This window comes from Caretta caretta, chromosome 9 (assembly GCF_965140235.1).
Source record: "Caretta caretta isolate rCarCar2 chromosome 9, rCarCar1.hap1, whole genome shotgun sequence".
Taxonomy (NCBI): domain Eukaryota; kingdom Metazoa; phylum Chordata; order Testudines; family Cheloniidae; genus Caretta; species Caretta caretta.
The window spans coordinates 25,704,750-25,723,274 of NC_134214.1; the positions used below are offsets into that span (position 1 = coordinate 25,704,750).

Below are 18,525 nucleotides of genomic sequence, written 5' to 3' on the forward strand. Positions count from 1 at the left end.
CAGCACCCCTAGTTCCAGCACCTGTGGAGATTTCTGATCTGTTTAGGTAGCTCTGAACAATGCAAACTTTTTCAAAATTAGAAAAACTATTTTACTGAAGCTGGTGAATAATGACAGTCTGACCGAAAAACAACAAAGATCCAAATTTAGCAGTTCTTTACCAGGCAAAACACCCATGTTATGTAACAGTAATTTTGTCTCAGTAAAGGATTCATCCCAAAACTTTCACAGTTAGAACTGTCATTGCTTACTTTATGCTTGGTCAGAGTTTGGCAAAAATTCTGGTACTACTTCATGTGGACATAACTTGAAAAGAGACTGAACATTCTTCAGGGTACTTTACTGCTCCCCAAGGTAGATAACTCAGGAAGAGGAGCAGGGTAGCATCTCAGACTGTGTGTAATGCTCACTTACCTGAAGTAATTCAAGGACATAAGAAAGGCATGAATAATCCTTTTTTTAAAGCTGCCTCCTCACCTTGCTTGCTGACTCACTCTTCATTATCCAGCGATGCATGTGTAAGGATACCCATTTTAATTTGTATCTTAGAAAGCAGCATTGTCCTTTTTTTGTTATTTTAAGACCCTTAAAGAAAAACAATTTAAAGGGCACCAATCATTTTCATTTAATGTTTTCAAGAAATAGGTTCCAAGAGACTGTATATTGTACCTCCTAGTCAGCATGTTGGAGACTTGGATATGTAGGAGTCTGTTGCCTGATTGTCTTCTCCCTTTTGAAAGTATTGAATCAAAAATAACTCCACTGCTGTTAATGAGAGTTACACCACTATAAAACTGGTGTCATAGGGTAATGAGGCATTCTGTCTTATATATCCACACACTAGCTCCTATAGATGGGTACTGGAAAAGAGAAGTGCTCAAAACAAAAAAGGCTTAGAAAGTTCCCTCCATCGATAGAATCCGTGGAATTGCACTAGTGGTAGTAACAATGAAAAATTTGAAGGGGCTGGGAAGCTGAGTGTAGCCGAGGCTCTAGAGAAACTCTCTCTAGGTCAGGGCTCAGTCACATTGACACAATAGTGTGAGGAAGCCTGTCTTGCATTGTGGCTGCTTATTCTGTAGTTCTTTGGTGAATAAATAAGTGTTCAGAGCTGACACTCAAGAAGCATCTTTTTATGAATATTAAACTCCCACAAAAAAGCACAGAAAAGCATAAGAATACCAAGCTATCGTCAAAATCAAGGTACGCATTTCATCCCTCCACATCTGTATTTGAAGAACTATGTTTGTATACATGAGAGCGAATCTTGCTCCAAGCCACTACTGATATCAGACAGCCTGTTCTGAGTAAACAGACAATACCATGAACGAGATTGATATCACTCTGATGAAATGACCTAGGCTCCTTCTACACTATGGGTATGTCTAAACTTCGAGGGGGGGTGTGATTCCCAGCTCAAGGAGACATACTCAGGCTAGCTCTCATCTAGCTAACGCACTAAAAAATAGAGGATAGCTGTGGCAACAGGAGCACTGGGAGGGGCTAGCCATTCCAAGTACTTACCTGTGATCTCGGATAGGTACACATTCAGAGCAGCCGCACACTAATGATTTTACACACTCTTTATTGGGGTGTGATAAATGGTTTATTATATGATTTACCATAAATACCTAACAGCATTATGAAAGCAGATGCCCAAAAGAAGTGAAAAATGATCAAATTCTCAATTGCTCACCTGAAAAAAATTATGCACGCAGATCGAAATGAGCAGTCCTGTGTTCTCGGTTATTTTCCACTGTAACTGTAGCATGTAAAACGGGTGTTCGGAGTGAAAGTAAATGTCTGTCAAAAACCAGACCTAACACCAAGTCCTGCTGGGCGAGTCTGTTTCTTTACTCAGTGGATTCGGTCCTGATGTCATGCACGCGATTTTGCACCCCTGAACCATCAGGTATTCAGCCAGCAGAAGACCTATTTAAATGTAATCTATTTGAGCTACAAAGATCCTTTTTTGTAGCACCATATTGATGGTTTATAATAATGTTAGCATAAGCAGTGTGTAGTGATAGAGCATCTTGTATTCTGCAGGACATCAGCAATTATAAAATGTAAAGAAACTGAGACCCATGATGAATGGCTCTCGTAAAATTTCACAGCAGGAAAAAAAACATGTAGTCATTTGAATAATATGAAGGTGGTCAAGTAATGGTATCTTGCTTAGTTGAAGAGAATGAAAGAAAACTTTTTGAATGGTGTTTCTTTATCTTCAGTTAAAACTTTCTGTATACAAAATATATCTAAATATAAGACTGAATAAACATGGTCTTGTATTTTGTATAAAACTTTAATTAAAATGTAGATCTGTAGAATGCTGTTGATGAATTGCAAGGGTCGTCTGAAAATACTAGGCCTGATGCACTAATATGTATTTAGCACATAGCTGCTCTAGACCTGGTTTAACTAGAACTGGAGAACTCCCTATGTATATGGAGATCCAGTTGTGCAGCATCTGTGCTGCTCTTCCACATGGTTGGTGGTTTAGGGTGGTTCCTGAGCTTGACTGTTCCCTGGGTGCTGTAGCAGCTGTTGGCAGCTAGTGTACATTACAGCAGTGGCTCTCAACCTTTCCAGACTACTGTACCCCTTTCAGGAGTCTAATTTGTGTTGTGTACCCGTTTCCCCTCACTTAAAAACTACTTGCTTATAAAATCAGACATAAAAATACAAAAGTGTCACAGCACATTACTGAACAATTGCTGTCTTTCTCATTTTTACCATATAATTATAAAATAAATCAATTTGAATATACATATTGTACTTACATTTCAGTGTACAGCATATAGAGCAGTATAAAAAAGTCCTTGTCTGTATGAAATTTTAGTTTGTACTGACTTCACTAGTGCGTTTTATAAACTTTGTAAAACAAGGCAAATATCTGAATGAGTTGGTAGACCCCCTGGGAAGACCTTTGCGTACCTCCAGGGGTACGTATACCCATGGTTGAGAACCACTGCATTACAGTACCCTTTGTCTTATTCTGGTTTCTACTAGGGACCAGGCTGGAACCCAGATAATGTCAGTGTTAGGAGAGACACAAAGGCTCTGAGATGCATTTTGCACTTCCCAGCTATGCTTCCCCAATGCAGGGCATGGCTAAATACCCCCATGTAGCACTATCTAATTGCTGACTATTAAGGAGTGCTGGCTGTTGAGCTCATTCCCTTCTCTTGCAGACAACAGACTACAAAAAGCACAGATGCCAACTTATATTTGTATAGCTCTTATTTTGAAAAAAGAAAAGGAGTACTTGTGGCACCTTAGAGACTAACAAATTTATTTGAGCATAAGCTTTCGTGAGCTACAGCTCACTGAATGCATCCAATGAAGTGAGCTGTAGCTCACGAAAGCTTATGCTCAAATAAATTGGTTAGTCTCTAAGTTGCCACAAGTCCTTTTCTTTTTGCGAATACAGACTAACCCGGCTGCTACTCTGAAACCTGTCTTATTTTGAACAGTGTCTGTTGCTCCTTTTTATATGAATTTGCTCCAAGTACAGATCTGGACAGATTGCCATTGTCCTACCCAATTACTAGTTTCCAAGTCACTTGGGGTGACCTCATCTGTTCCTTTAGCTATCAGCCTCTAAATTTACTGCAGTCAGCCTTCCAAAGGCCAAATTACTGCAGTAATAAATGTTACTGCAGTTAATTTTTATTTTAGGGGATTTGAAGAGAGTCTATTTTAAAGTAAACAGAAAAAACATTGTCCATGAAAAGCAACAGTGAAGGCGTCCGTGGAAACATTCTAAAAATATAGTTCAGCTATAGTCTGCATTCCTTTAAAGTTATTAGGCGCACAAACCTTTTAGAGGTTTACTCAGTTTTATTTTGCCATTAGGGGAAGCAGACAGGGCACTGGCGTAGGAGATCAGGGTTCTATTCCTGGCTTTGCTGCTGGGTGACCTTGGGAGTGTCGCTTCGCCTTTGTGTGCCTCCATTTTTCCACCTGTAAAATGGGGATAAGACTGACCTCCTTTATAAAGTATTCTGACAGCTAGGAATGAAAAGCACTACATAGCTTATATTATTAAGGAGTAGACTCTTTGGGTTTTGCTATGGACTTCAATAGGGCAAGGATTTCACCCTCTGTGTTTAAGTTTATAACTAGCTTTTTGTTACAAACCTATTTTTAACCCTCTGACAGGGTATAGTACCCATCTAGGTCCCAAGGGGGGCAAGTGTGACAGGGTCAGAAAGCCCTGGAGCTCCAGACCGGCAAAGCAAGGGTTAACCAGCAGAGCTAGGAAACAGCTGTATACAAGGAGGTACAAGTCAACAACAGCTGTTGAAAGTGAGGAAGCAATTTGTGATGACAGGCCAAGCTCTACTTCTCACAAGGTTACTGCTTCTAGGGACTTGTCTACACAGGGTTACTCAGAAAATTAATCCAAATAAATTAAGGGTGTGAATTTAAAATGGATTACTTAAATTGCATTAAGTGTCTGTGTGGGTGTTCTTATTCAGAATTAAAGTGGCATTAAATTCAATTAATCCTAATTTACTTCCACAGTTAAAAGATTTTGAGTTTGATGTAGCATACCTCAGATATTTTCTTGAAGGAGGAGAAGGAACACCAAAGACGTGTTCCTAACACGTGTGCTTCCAGTCTGGCTTTATTTTTTGTTTTGAGGAATAAAGGAGCTCTACAAGGCTGTTTTCTAACATTTTGCTATTCCCAATTACTTAATGCTGGTCATAGGTGAAAATCTCCCTACATTATTTTGACAGTGGCTGACTGCAGGCTAGCTACAACCTTTACTCTGTTCATGTGGCTTTGAAGAGGGAGAGGAAGTGGTCTAGGGGGAAACAAACCCCAGGGGCTATTTAGATATGAGACTAGGATGTCAAAGAACAGGGTAGATCACAAGAAAAGGCTCATATGTGGCCTTCTCGAGAGGAGACTGTTGGTTTGTAATGTGATAAAGTATTGATGAGAAACTATTCTAACTTAGCTGACGTCAGTGCAGTTACTGTAGATTTGCATTTGTGTAACTGAGATCTTAGTGTAGTTCTATATGAACTAATGATGAAGCCACTTCTAGAGTGTCCCTGTTCAGTATCATCCGGGTCTCACTGGATGATTCTCCAGTCTGAAACAGGTATTCACACCCAGTGTTTATAGTTGTGTGAATAAATATTTATGGCAGCCAGGCCTTATCCCCTCCTATTGTGCGTAGGTGTGCAAAGGTCCTCAGAATGAGGATGATAAATACAGATCATAGATGCACAGTACATAATGAGGATAAAACAATTTCATTCTTAATGCTGAATAATTTTTGCCTTTAATATTTTTAATGTCTTCTTCTATTTTTAAATTGCAGTTTCTAGCCCTTGTGGTTGTAGAGAAAAAACTTGAAAACATGAACCTAAGGGCTCCAAAACCAGAAGGAAAATTAAAAAGAATCCAGAATGTATTTTTCTTAATCTCCAATTCTTATGCAAACATCGTGATTGGGGGAAGGGCATAATTCATGATTTTTTTGAATGCTTAGGGCTGGCAATATAGCTGCAGTCATTTTTGTCTCACTAATTCACTCTGTCGGAAATTACTTGAGCCATCGTTCAACCTCTGTTTTGTTGCAGAGCACTTTTTCTCTGCTTTTAGCACAAGGCTAACACAAGTATTATCTGGCGGAAGACACTCTTGGAGCAGATTTGACTTTATTCTCTGGATAGAGTGTTTTAATAATCAGTAAGGACATTCAGAGAACGGAGCTGGATTTTTTCCTTTGCCACTATGTAGTTCCTGCTAACAAATCTTTCCTAAAATGCTTCTTAGTAGGAGTTAAGCATGTGCTTAAATGACTGCACAGGGTGCAAGGCAGTGGAGACTCATACCCGCTGAGTTCAGGTTCCACATGTGTGAATAGAATAAGGTCAGTTGTGTTCAGTATAAAATGTCAAATATGCATAGAAAAGTTTCCCTGGTGAAATTGAGGTATATTAATAAATCATCCTCAAACAACACTTTTTGCCTCATTTTCTAGGCTCCCTCTAGCAAAATAAATACTTCATCTCCTCCCAACCCACACTTCTAACCAAAAGTATTTTGCACATGAAGTATAATTCCCACAGGAAGCAGAATACATAATTGATTATAGTGAGATCCAGCTGAGGAGCACAACATTAATGGCCTCACCATGAGGTCCCAAGGTGCTCAGCAACACTTATTTAAATCAATGGAAGTTAAAGGCATATGGTACCTTTTTAGGTGGTGTCTGACACTTTGCAGGAGCAAGCTCTATTTCAGCAGGTGATGATGTTACGACTTCCCTTAACTATGTACTTGCAAGTTAAAATCACTTTATTACTCTTTCATGTGTGCATAACCAACATTTCTTGCAAACGTGGATCGAGTAGTAGTTTTTTGCCAGTTTGCAACGGGAAATACAGCAGAAGATTCTAAAACTTTTTTTTCCTCACGGAACACCTTTATTATGGGTCAGATCCATCAGTTTCTACTCAGGCAACATTTCTAGTGAGTTCGGGCTGCAGAGAGACTAGGCTCCATAAATAGAGCTTTGTTATAACAAGAATTGCAGTTTACGTGTCCGGATGCATCTAAGACTCTGGGGTTTATATTGCAGCCCTTTCTCTTGTGATTTCAGTCAAGTTACTCATGAGTCAGGCTGTAGAATTTGCCATTGTACTTTAGCTTCACTGGAAACAAGCTATACGCTGCACACACCCAGCATTCTTTCTATCTTGGCTTCCTTTGGATATGAAATCTTATGGATAAGGCACGGCCCTGGACTCTTTCCTGCACTGTGATCGGCTCTGCACAGGAGCAAGAGGAAGCCATCAGAGAGCGAGCTATGCCTCCATGTTTCTTATGGTGAATCTGAACCAGTCCTAGACTATTGGTGGTAGAGAAGCTCTAACTTATACCAACAGCTTGGCCATGTGCCAGTTGGCTGTATTGGTAGACCACAGCTGCCCCCCTTGTTCACTGCCTTTGCCATGGCTCCTTGGCCAGGTGGGCATAGGAGCTGGCTATGTCTCTCACCAGCTGAGAGCTCTACAACATGGGGGAATTCTCAGCTGGTGAGCTAGGCTCAGATTCTGCCTGAGCAGCACAAAGTAGCCAGAAAAGGAGGGAGAATCTAACTCACTCTGTATGTGTGAGTGGGGGGAGGGTCATACCTGCCTCATAAAGGGAGGAGTATTTTTGATTCTCCACAGTCATAATAGGCTACAGTGTGTGACTTACATGAACAAAAAAGGATTTGCTGCAGGGATTGTGCAGAGATTACTTGGTCAGTTTAGATGAGCTATTACCAGCAGGAGAGTGAGTTTGTGTGTGTATGGGGGTGGGGGGGATGTGAGAAAACCTTGATCTATGCAGGAAATAGCCCTACTTGATTATGTAAAGAGTTGTCACTTTGGATGGGCTAGCACCAGCAGGAGAGTGAATTTGTGTGGGGGGTGGAGGGTGAGAAAACCTGGATTTGTGCTGGAAATGGCCCACCTGTTGATGACTTTAGATAAGCTATTACCAGCAGGACAGTGGGGTGGGAGGAGGTATTGTTTCATATTCTCTGTGTGTATATAAAGTCTGCTGCAGTTTCCACGGTAAACATCTGATGAAGTGAGCTGTAGCTCACGAAAGCTCATGCTCAAATAAATTGGTTAGTCTCTAAGGTGCCACAAGTACTCCTTTTCTTTTTGCGAATACAGACTAACACGGCTGTTCCTCTGAAACTTTGCTCGGAATGACTTCCATTGAGGTATGAATGATGTATGTGAGGTATGAATACATCTGTTATTTATTCCACTGTAACTTTTCGTTTCTTCGTGTTAAAAAATGAATGTACTGGTATATGTAGTCCTCCAGTGAAAACAACATCCTAGATTCTAACAGACAGGATTGCCTTGAGCTATTCCAGACAGGAATTCATACAGATGAAGAGCCCTGTGGTAAGACATGATGGAAGTACACACTGTTCACACAATAAAATAGAAAATAAAGGGCTTGATTCTGCATACACACTGAGTGCAAGGAACTCCTAGGGAAGTTAGTGTGACTTGTGCACATGGAATTGGGGCCCAAATCTTTATTTTTTACTAAATCATATGTTTCTGGCGTGGCATCACAGATGCAGAAATAACATGTTTAAACATCTTTAAAAATATTAACAATTTTTTTATTTTTCTCAGATCGAAGCACTTACATTTTAGTCGAAAACAAACTTGACTGATCTAAGGTGCACTGTACATACTGCTAGTCAAATTGTTCTTTGTGAAGCAAGGGCCAGATCCTAGGCCCCGTTCTACAACTCTCGTGAGACACTATGCTGTATGTGTCTGATCCTCAAAGGCCTGAACATCCTTTGTTCCCATCAGTGACAGTGGGAGTTGAAGGTGATGAGAAGCTCTTGAAAGAGCTACTCGTTACCACACAGGGAGTAGCTCTTCTGAAATGAATTCAAGTGTCCATTTGGCCTGAAGAGTTACAATAAAAAAAGACTGGTAGTGGCAGCATTTGTTAAGAACACATGCAGATCGGGCTGCTGTGGCCTGCCTCCATGAAACTATAACAAGTCATCATAGAACCAACACAGTGTTAGACTTAAAGAATTTGGAAGCAATATTCTAAATCTTACTCTAGCAGACTATGCTACTTTAATATGCAAATCTAATATACTGCTAGACTGCCCGTATATCATGGATACTAAAAAGCATTTTCACTAGGAAGAGAGAGCTTTTTTTATTTCTAATAGCTGTTCACCCCATGCAAATGCATAATTCCCTGATGCATTCAAATGGATGATGCATTAAGTCAAGACATCTTCAAAATTCTCGCTCTCCGAAGGTGATCAAGAGAATCAGACTATCAGAAGGCTTCCTATTTCTCAGTTAAAGAACCTTTATAATTATGCTTTTAAAAGAGGAGCTGTAGTATATACTGTGTGGGAGCAGTCTGAATTTTAAATTTATTTTAGAAATCATACTCTTTTTGTTGTTGTTGTTTTTTAAGTGTACCATTGTAATATAAGGCGCAAGGAGGGAGGAATGTTGAAAGAGACGAAAGGATGGAGTCTTCCTCCAAAAACATTTTGGGCTTGTGAAGAGTGCCCTTGTAGATTATTCAAAAAGAGAACAGCTGATTGCTTTCAAATTTAATTGTATTAAGAATGAATCCTATCCCTGCTACATCTGCAGATACCATTGTTTCACTCAGATAACACTGCGGGTGGTAAATGAACCTGACTAGAATAAATGGGAGTCCATCACTGAATTACTCAGACAGCTTCCTGCTCTTAATGTTTTTAAATTCAAATTGCATTCAAAGATTTATAATCAAAACATAAAATCAGGTTTACGAAGATACAGAAGGCAAAATTCTGCCTCATGGAATGTACCAGAATCAGGCTTGTTTTGGACAGAAGTCATACTCCAAATGCTGTACTTAATATTGGATTAGTTAGAGGTGCTGAAGTAGAAATAGTAGACCCATAATGGACATCTTTAGAGAAATAAAAAGAACAGCCAGCTCTGATGTAGACAAACAATGACAAGACACACTATTTATTGTTATATCCTTGTAGGCAAACAATACCTTATTTTATAAAGATAATCAAGCTTAATAGAATCCAAGGTCACACTTTGCTCTTATTCATATCAGTTTACATCCAAAGTAACTCCACAGAAGTCAATGGAGTTACTCCAGGTTTACATGGGTGTAGAAAAGACCTGTATCTGGTCTGCTCTCTTGGAGAACGAACAAAGTTCTTCCTGTTCCAAGTCCATTCTCCCTTATATTAAATATGATATGTCAGATACAGTTTCTACTTAGGCTGTTTCATTCATGCATGAGATTTGCAACACAAGCAAACCAACCTAGGTAAGAGATGTGAATCCACAATAGACCTTAACCTTTGGCTCACGTTGTTCAGTGCATTTTCAGTTACAAACTCTACATAAAGGAGTGTCAGATCTTGTTTGCATTACTGAGATCTAAATAGAGGACTAATGGCCTTGTGCTAACTCAGTAGGTTAATCGGGTACTAGATTCCGCAAGTGTTCAAAGAAGGTCAGCTGCTTAGAGGGTTTTCATCTCTGGCTAGCCAGGAGGCTGAAACCACTCCAGGGGACCCCATTTTCCTTCATGGCCCTGTCACTTCCAGGCAAGACTACAGTAATACATTCAAATTAGAGCTGACCAAGTTTCACTAGAGTAGAGCGCAGAAGCACTACTTTTTAATGTGGTCGGCCAGTATGAATATGGAATATCAATACTCAGATCTCTGTCCTAGTTCTCACTTCATCTCCTAGTGCAGTAACAGGTATTGCTTTTATATGTATATTATAGAGAGGGAGAGAGAGCCCAGAATGCTCTGGGATGCAGTTAGTAACCAGAGCTGGCTGAAATTTTTTTTCTGTTTTGTTGAAAAAAAAATTACAATTTGTCAAAACTGAAACTTCATGAGAAAGGATCAGTTCTGAAAAAATTGGGAAAAATGTTTTGAAACTGACAGCACATCCCACTTCAACATTTCAAAATAAATTCTGGATTTTGGTTCACAATGGCTTTTCATTTTGAAATGTGAGTGAATTATAGAGATAGTTTTAAAGTCAACATCAAAATTAAACATTTCAGAATTATCAAAATGAAATATTTTCAATTGATCCAAATCCAACTTATTTTAAAGTTTTTTTCACTTCACAACATTTTTTGAGATTTCAATATTTCATCCCAATTTGGGAAAGGGAAAAAAGTTTGAAATCTCAAAAATGTTCTTGGGATGGGAGAGCCATTCTCTCCCCAGCTCTATTAGTAAACACTATGGGACAATATAAGGCCTATTAACTTTATTTAGTACTAGGTTGATTTGGAGTTTTGTCATAATATTTTGCATTTTTAACATGTTTGTTTCAATAACATTTGCTCTGTTAAAGCATGCAGGGGATAGATTACTGGCCATTTAAGTGGCAGTTTGTGAGTTTATGCTTTAAATTCTGTGTCTGCTACAGCTGTAATGGCTATAACGATTAATAATATTTATTGGCCATTAATACACAGGTAAATTATGATGTAACTATTGAAATTATATAGTTCATTGAACACTGGAAAAACATAAATTTGGCATGAACATTTGGCTACTTAAGATGGATGTTGATCTCTTACTCAAAAATAAACTATGCAGAAAGAGCAGCGAGAACTGTGGCAGTGGCAATTACTCATTCTGTTCAAGAAAGAATTCACTCTGAAGGCCTCAGATTTACTCGGTCTTTAAGACATCCAATTTTACAAATTAGTAATATCTTAAACGAGAATCTAACCTTACACTTAATAGGTGCTAGCATGTTCAGTCCTTATTGATCTTGTTTTTTCATACACTCCAGATGTCCTTCACAACCTAAGTGTGTTTTTTAGAAAGTACTCCAGACTCTGAACCAGATTAGCTGTCAGAAATGCAGACACTAATAGACCCTTGAACAGAGAACTTCAAATGGTGCGGACTAGGAGCTTGCACAGCACAAAGAAAGTAGCTAGAGCCAGGGCTGAGAATTGAGTCCTAGGTCTTATCAGTTATTTGGAAATTAATTTATGAACTACTTCACTCTCTGTCCTACTATCGTCCACTGTTGCAAGGCACACCGTTTCTGCCCTCCCTATGAATTCAGTTTTACACTGTGAATTGAATCTGGCTTTCACACACTTATAGACAGAACTAAAAGTTGGACCCAGACACAGAACATCAGCTGCCTCTGTTACTTAATTTAAACTGGATGAATTCTTGACAAATTCTTTCTCTGACAAATCTATAAAGAAGGCAAATATTATTTTTATTTCCTTCCAGCAGGGTAGGCCAATTTCTGGCAGGGCAAATCAACTTCTTTTCAGGCTAGTTGCTTTGTCCAAGCACCAGACTAGGCCTGAGTCTAATAAGATTCTCTTGCATAATAGGATCCCATTTTTCTTTGCAAGTGCAGCCTTTTCATATCTGTGTTAAGGATTCATACAACTTGATTATCAGCATGGCAGCCCTGTAAAACTCCTGACTCATTCTACCAGGTTGCATCACAAGATCTTTTCCTTAACAAACAGCAAATAATTGCCTTCCTTGCCCTCTCAAGAGCAAATTTACCTTTCATGTCAATGGGCTAAGCTGCTTTGATACTAAAGATTTGCTCAGCTTGACTGTGAAAGAAGATGAAAATCAAGGCCAGTGAAAATGGAGGAACCCTCTTTCAGTTCCCAAGTAATCCCAATACACATCCCTGCTTCCATTTATTTTACCTGGTTCCTTTCTAGTAGTTAGCCATTAGACAGAATATGGCCCCTCTGCTAGCATTAGCTGAGAGAGTGTCCCTTTGACTCAAGCAGTGAAGGCCTGTGGTTTTTGGAACTGAGGAACTAGGGTTTTACTCTGACCTCTCCACAGTGTAGGATTTATCCAATATTCATGTCTGCCAGCTGTACGTGGCTTCATCACAACAGTAGCACAAATCAGAGGGAAATTCTGCTGACCTTGGAGCCTTTCCATCCAGTCCCTTTTTAAAGCCCTCCCTTGGGAAGGGTTAGAGGGCTAGTAGGTGCTGCCCCCACTCTGCCTGCCTTATAAACTTGTTCCATGTCTTGACAAATTTGCTGACATCGCTCTTTTTCTGTCCATTTCTTTCTGTCCATTTTCTCCCTCCAGTCCTGGTTGTCTGTTTGTTTGCAGGTTTTTCCCTTCTTGACATCTTTTTTCTTTCTGTTTATTGCCAGCCCCCTTTTAGCTGATTCTTCTCCTCTCCCTTCCTCCTCTGGTTACTTCATTCCCCTCCTCATCCCCCAGTTTACCAAAAGGCTAAGACTACTGCATTGGAGTGGCGGGAGGGGAAGGGGCCCAGAGAAGAGACACTGGGGCTGGTGGTTGATTATTGAACCTTCAGCCTTGTGTACAGCAGCTGCTCCTGTAGCCAGCTATGTTGGACCCATAACATGAGCAGGGAGGAAAGCTGGGTGACTCTCAAAGAGCTACCTGAGGCCTTGCCTGCAGAGGGGGCAGACCCTTAAGGTCTGTCTTCACTGCAGCTGGAAGGTGTAATTTCCAGCACAAGTAGAAATACCCGCACTGGTTCTGACTGAGCTAGCATGCTAAAAATAGAAGGGGTAGCCATTGTGGCAAGAGGGACTAGCCACCCCTAGTACAGTCCCATCCAGGACCCTAGATACATACTCAGGGTGACTAGTTCCTCTCACTGCTCCCGCTACCAGGGTTATACGTCTGTTTTTAGGGTGCTAGCTCAATCAAAGCTGCTGCAGGTACATTTGCTTGGGCTGGAAATTATACCTTCCAGCTCCAATGTAGACATACCTAAGTGTCTGGGGGTGTGGATTTGTGCTCTGCAGCTTTCCAGAGTCACAGAGATCTTCTCCTCTGCCCTGCATCCCTCCTCTTAACTATTCTGTCACCTCCTCCCAGGGTGGCCCACTGCAAAATTCCCAAGTATTCATCTGCCTGAGACAGTCTGCCTTGGGCAAAGCTCCTCCTGCCTTGGAATAAGGCTAATTAGAGATGCTGACCACTGCCCCCCTGGGGACACTCCAGGCGCAAACTGTAGCAGATCTGCTGGAGAGCAGGAGGTAGAGAAGCCCTGCAGGCAGGGGCAACTCTCCAATCCCTGTGTTCCAGGTAGTTCAGTCATCTGTAGCTTTGCAAGGAGTACGGTTACTACTGTCACAGTTGCCAGCATGCCCAATACCAGGGATTGAACTGGAGACCTCCAGAGTTAAAAGACTGAGTCTTCGCAGTTTGAGCTAAAGTCCCAGGCTCTGAAGCAAGGAGCTGTAATCGATGATCCTTCTCTGTGGATCAGGCACAGAGGGGGACACAAAATATACAGACGAACCCCAGGAGGCTGTGCTACTTCAGTCCATATAGAAGTGCTCAATTTCTTCTAGTGCTTTTCATGCAGATTCTTTCAATGACTCTCTTTGTACCTTTTCTAACATGTTTTTTGGGAGGAATGTAACCTTTGGAGAGACTTTTCTCTGTGTAAACTCAAATACAAATGCTAAGAATTCCTAGCTGCAGCTTTACACAGGGTACCTCAGGACTGCAATGGAGTTTATTTTCAAATGGTTTTAACATCATGACTGTTCCTCTGTTGCAGGGGGGATTGCAACCCTTTAAAATCCTGTCTTGCTCTGGGAGCAGAACAGTGGTCGTTACTGTACAACCACGTTGAAGCATGGTAGTTGCTAGCAGGGTTCTAACACAATTTATCTGTAACCAAGTTAGTTCTGTTATAAATCTGATCTACAGATTGGCAGAATTTATCTAGCACCCTTCTGACCATTCCCTCTCCTTCCCCCTCGGCCCATACTGGCTTGGGAAACTGACAGAACCTCCCATTACCAACTGTGCTTTAAATATGTTCATAGCTAGCTCAGTCCTGATCCTCATGTGGACCAGGCTTTGATGAAATTTGAATCCTATAGAAATCTTATAATTAAGACCTTTGTGACCATGCATATAACTGAGTCATAGTCACTTTTATAATAATAATCTTGCCTTTTATATTAAAATGCATCATAAAGAGCCTTGCTCACTTTAAAGCACCTATTGTTTTCACCCTTTAAAAAAGTCATACTGTTGATTTAAATACCAGGCTTCTAATGTTCACAGTAGTGAAAGCAAGCTAATAAACTAGGCATAATTGGCTTGTTTATAATGGATTTTGACTTCAGAAATGAACATTAAATAATGGCAATTCTGTTTCTTTCCAGCGCTCAGGTGGGGCCTTAGCTATTCCTTTATGTGCATTTCAAGGGACTGTATCTCTCCATGCACCCACGGGAAAAACTCTCTCTTTATCTACCTACGAGGTAAGCACTGAAGGGCAAAAAATAACACCCACATCAAAGAAAATTGAAGTATATCGATCCAAGAGTGTTGGTCATGAGCCAAACCCTGAGGATTCTCCTACTACATTTGCAGACACAAATGTTAAAATTCATTTAGAAGTTCTTGAAATTTGCGACAATGAAGAGGCCATGGATACTGTATCAATCATCAGTAATATCAGCCAGTCCTCTACCCAGGTCAGATCCCCGTCCTTGCGTTATTCACGGAAAGAAAACAGGTTTGTTTCATGTGATTTAGGAGAAACTGCTTCCTACTCTCTCTTTATACCATCAAACAATCCTGACAGCGATATTAACATATCAATTCCAGATACCGTTGAAGCTCATAGGCGGAATAGTAAAAAGCAGCATATGGAGAGAGATGGTTATCAGGAAGAAATACAATTGTTAAATAAAGCATACAGAAAAAGGGAAGAAGATGGCAACAGCAATTAAAAGACACTTAGAGTAGTAAATCTGATTTGACTGACACTCCTCCTCTCATTCAATCGATCTATCAAACACAATGACTTTTCTCTTCTGTAACATGAAATTTTATTTTGTTTGGCTATACCAATGGTTCCCAACCTGCGACCAATGGGCTGCTTGCTCATGTGACATCCTCAGGGCCATACAGATACACTGTATGGATGAGGCCCAAATAACAGAGAGCTGCATACATGGCCCACAATGGTAAATAGGTTGAGAACCACTGGACTATACCAATAAGTAGGTTTTTTAAAATGTATGGGTGGGAAAACATCAAATAGTTAATTGCTTTTATAATATTGATTAGAGAATTGCAACACTGGTGGTGGTTGTGTTTTAGCTTTTGGTTTTTGTCACTATAATTTCTAAAACCTTTTCTGAATAGAAGCTTAGAAGCTGCTTTGGTTGCTTGTTGGCACTGGACAATCTACCCATGGAAACCTGTGAAAACTGAATGATCAAACCATTCCCATCCAAGGAAAGATTCTTAACATTTTTTGTGCTTCTGTCACAATTCTGCTATGACTGATGTCTTGTGCCTGAAGTATTTATCAGAAAACAGTAGCTAAAGTCAAAAGCTGAATACAGCATTTGGTTAAATACAGGATTAAAAGAGGCCTAAGTGCTTTAAGTTTCCACTGTTATGTACACAATTCCAATGTACCACATAAGTAACTAACCATTATAATATCAACTTTTGAATCTGGGTAGCTGAAATGTAAGCATGCACATTCTGTAGATATGGTAACATGTATTTCAACAAGGTTCTAATTGCTCAACATTCCTGTGTACACGTGTATCAATGTTCAGTTTACTTATCCCATGGAATCTAAGGAACCCGCTTCCTGCCCCCACCTTCTCTTCCCATGTAAGAAAAAGAAGCTTTCCAATCTTATAGGGTGTCCATACTTGATCCAAACAAGGGTCATGTTGGCAACATGCCAGGAGCCATCCCATCATGCTTAATTTGCATAAAATGCAGCTGCCTTCATCTTTAAAGGTTATCAAGGCCAGAGTCATCCCCATGCAAGTGCTAGCATAGAAAGTGTAGGTGACATGCACTCCACCTCTGCAGAGGCTGCCAGGGATGGTGCAACCCATGGCACAACCCTGAGAGTTGCCCTAACTTGCACCTTTGTTGCGATAGTCCCTACATGCCATTGCAGGGTCACAGTATGGCTGAGGTGAAGGTCTGTCCCAGCCACACATCCTCCTTCAAGAGGTCTGTTATCTCTCCCTCCACAGCCCCCAGTACTACCGGAGGGAGGAGCCTGCTGCAGAGCTGGTAGAGCCAGAAGGGAGGGGTTACACTTGTTCTTTGACCCCTTTGTATCAGTCTAGCAAACGGACTGTAGCAAAATGATGCATCAAGCCCTTTTCTTCCATCTGTTTGTCAGGCATTTCAGTTAAATAGGGATGAACAAAATTAAGAGTTTTAAACAAAAATCACATTCCCTCTCAATCAGCTTTCATTTTCATGTTATATGTGATGCCCTAATCCCTTATAGAGCTAGAATGATCCCAAATTTTCCAGGAGAGAAGTCTAGAAAAGGCCTGAATTTCTAGGGGATGGGGGGGAAATAAGCAGAAACCCTTTCAGACCTTCTTTAGAGACCACAAAGAAGCAAAACAAAACATGGGCTGACTTTATTTTTCTTTGCAGTTAACCCTCAATATTGAGGTGTGAACTCAAATGACCTGATTCCCCTCTCAGTTACACCAGTGTAAGTTAGAAATAATTCAATTGAAATCACTGGGTTTACACTGGTGTAAATCTGAGGAGAATGAGGCCCAAAGACTGGAGGTTGCTAAGATAGAGATGGATCACGCTGTGCTATGAGTCGTGGTTTAATGTGCTGCCCTTCTACACTGAAATTGAGGGTGGTAACACTATAGCTGCTTCTTCATTTCAGATTTAACTAGAAACTATATTGTTAAGAAAAATCCATTCTAAGATCTATTCAACTATATTTTTTCTACAAATTGTGAATAGGCACCCTGCTATTTCTGAAATTACTGCTTTCTGCTGTCTTCTACAGAAAGCAGGTAGAAGGCAGTGTAGGAGCACAGTTTGATCTGATAAGCCCTTCTCAGTTGAATTCCAGTCTAAAGCACCAGATCAAAAGATTGTAAACATCTTGCTAGATGCAAGTCTTGGGGCCCAACAAGAAGACATGGCATTCTTTAAAACTGGAATGCTTGGCTCAAAAATGAGATGGCAACTTTTCTCACAGCCTTGTTCAGCGCAGGAAAAAAATCCAAACTAAGTTGAAGCAAGTGCTTTCCTCAGAGCAGCCATTTATTAATCTGTGGGCCACATTACCCCAAGCCCAGGACAACAGGAAATGAAGGGTGAAATCCAGTAGCCAAGATTGAAAAGCAATACACAGATGAAGTTCTCTTAACGTGGCTCCACTTTCCTTTTGCTTTGACTTGTTGGTATGTTTTGCTCTTGCCCACTGGATGCCATCTGATTACTTGAACATGTGTCCAATGTGTTCCTGGATATATTTTAAAGTTTTATTTATTTGCTAAATTCAGCACCCATATCCTAGGTAGTGTCCCAATTGGGGCAACATACCCATAGGGAGAGTGGGCTAGGGGGCAACATTTTCCCCCCAGGGCACCAAAAAGGGTTAATCCATCATTACCTTGGAGTCTTCTTTGTTGATTGGTTCTTTTTACCACCTCCTCCCCCTCCCCAAGAGAGATTAGTACTGTGTATAGGAAAAATATTAACTGATGGTGTGTTAACATCTGATTGTATTTAGGAGGTATTCAAATGCAATCTAGATGCAGCCCTCAACTTGACCTAACTGTAAAGTACTATCTTGCTGGTCTATAATAAATACATTTTCTTCAGTGACGATTCTGTAAATAATTTGGTAATGTATTAAACATCTATTTTATGTTTTGTTTTAAAATGGTTGCTACAATTAAACATTTGAAACAGTGTGAACACCCATGTCTTAATTATTCAACAGACACGAGCCATTTGCAAAGTGCTCCAGAAAACTTGCTTCATTTTCTCCTGGTTCATATATTAGGACTTGTCTACACTACAGAGTTAGGCTGCTGTAAGCTGCCTTGCACAGACCTAGTTGTGCATGTGTCTACACTTAACTTGTCTCCCACCGATATAGGTTCCCTGTTACAGTGACACAGTAACATCACCTC

At 40.4% G+C, this 18,525-nt stretch overlaps 1 protein-coding gene across 1 annotated transcript in view; it reads left to right on the forward strand.

The window, feature by feature from the left end:
- The window catches only part of GPR149 (G protein-coupled receptor 149), a 37,468-nt gene extending 19,161 nt beyond the window's left edge, over positions 1 to 18,307 (forward strand). The window contains exon 4 of the mRNA XM_048864882.2: positions 14,743 to 18,307. Coding sequence (XP_048720839.1) covers positions 14,743 to 15,315 — 573 coding nt within the window. The 3' untranslated portion in view covers positions 15,316 to 18,307. The remainder of the gene's footprint in view (positions 1 to 14,742) is intronic.
- Positions 18,308 to 18,525: the final 218 nt, after the last annotated feature.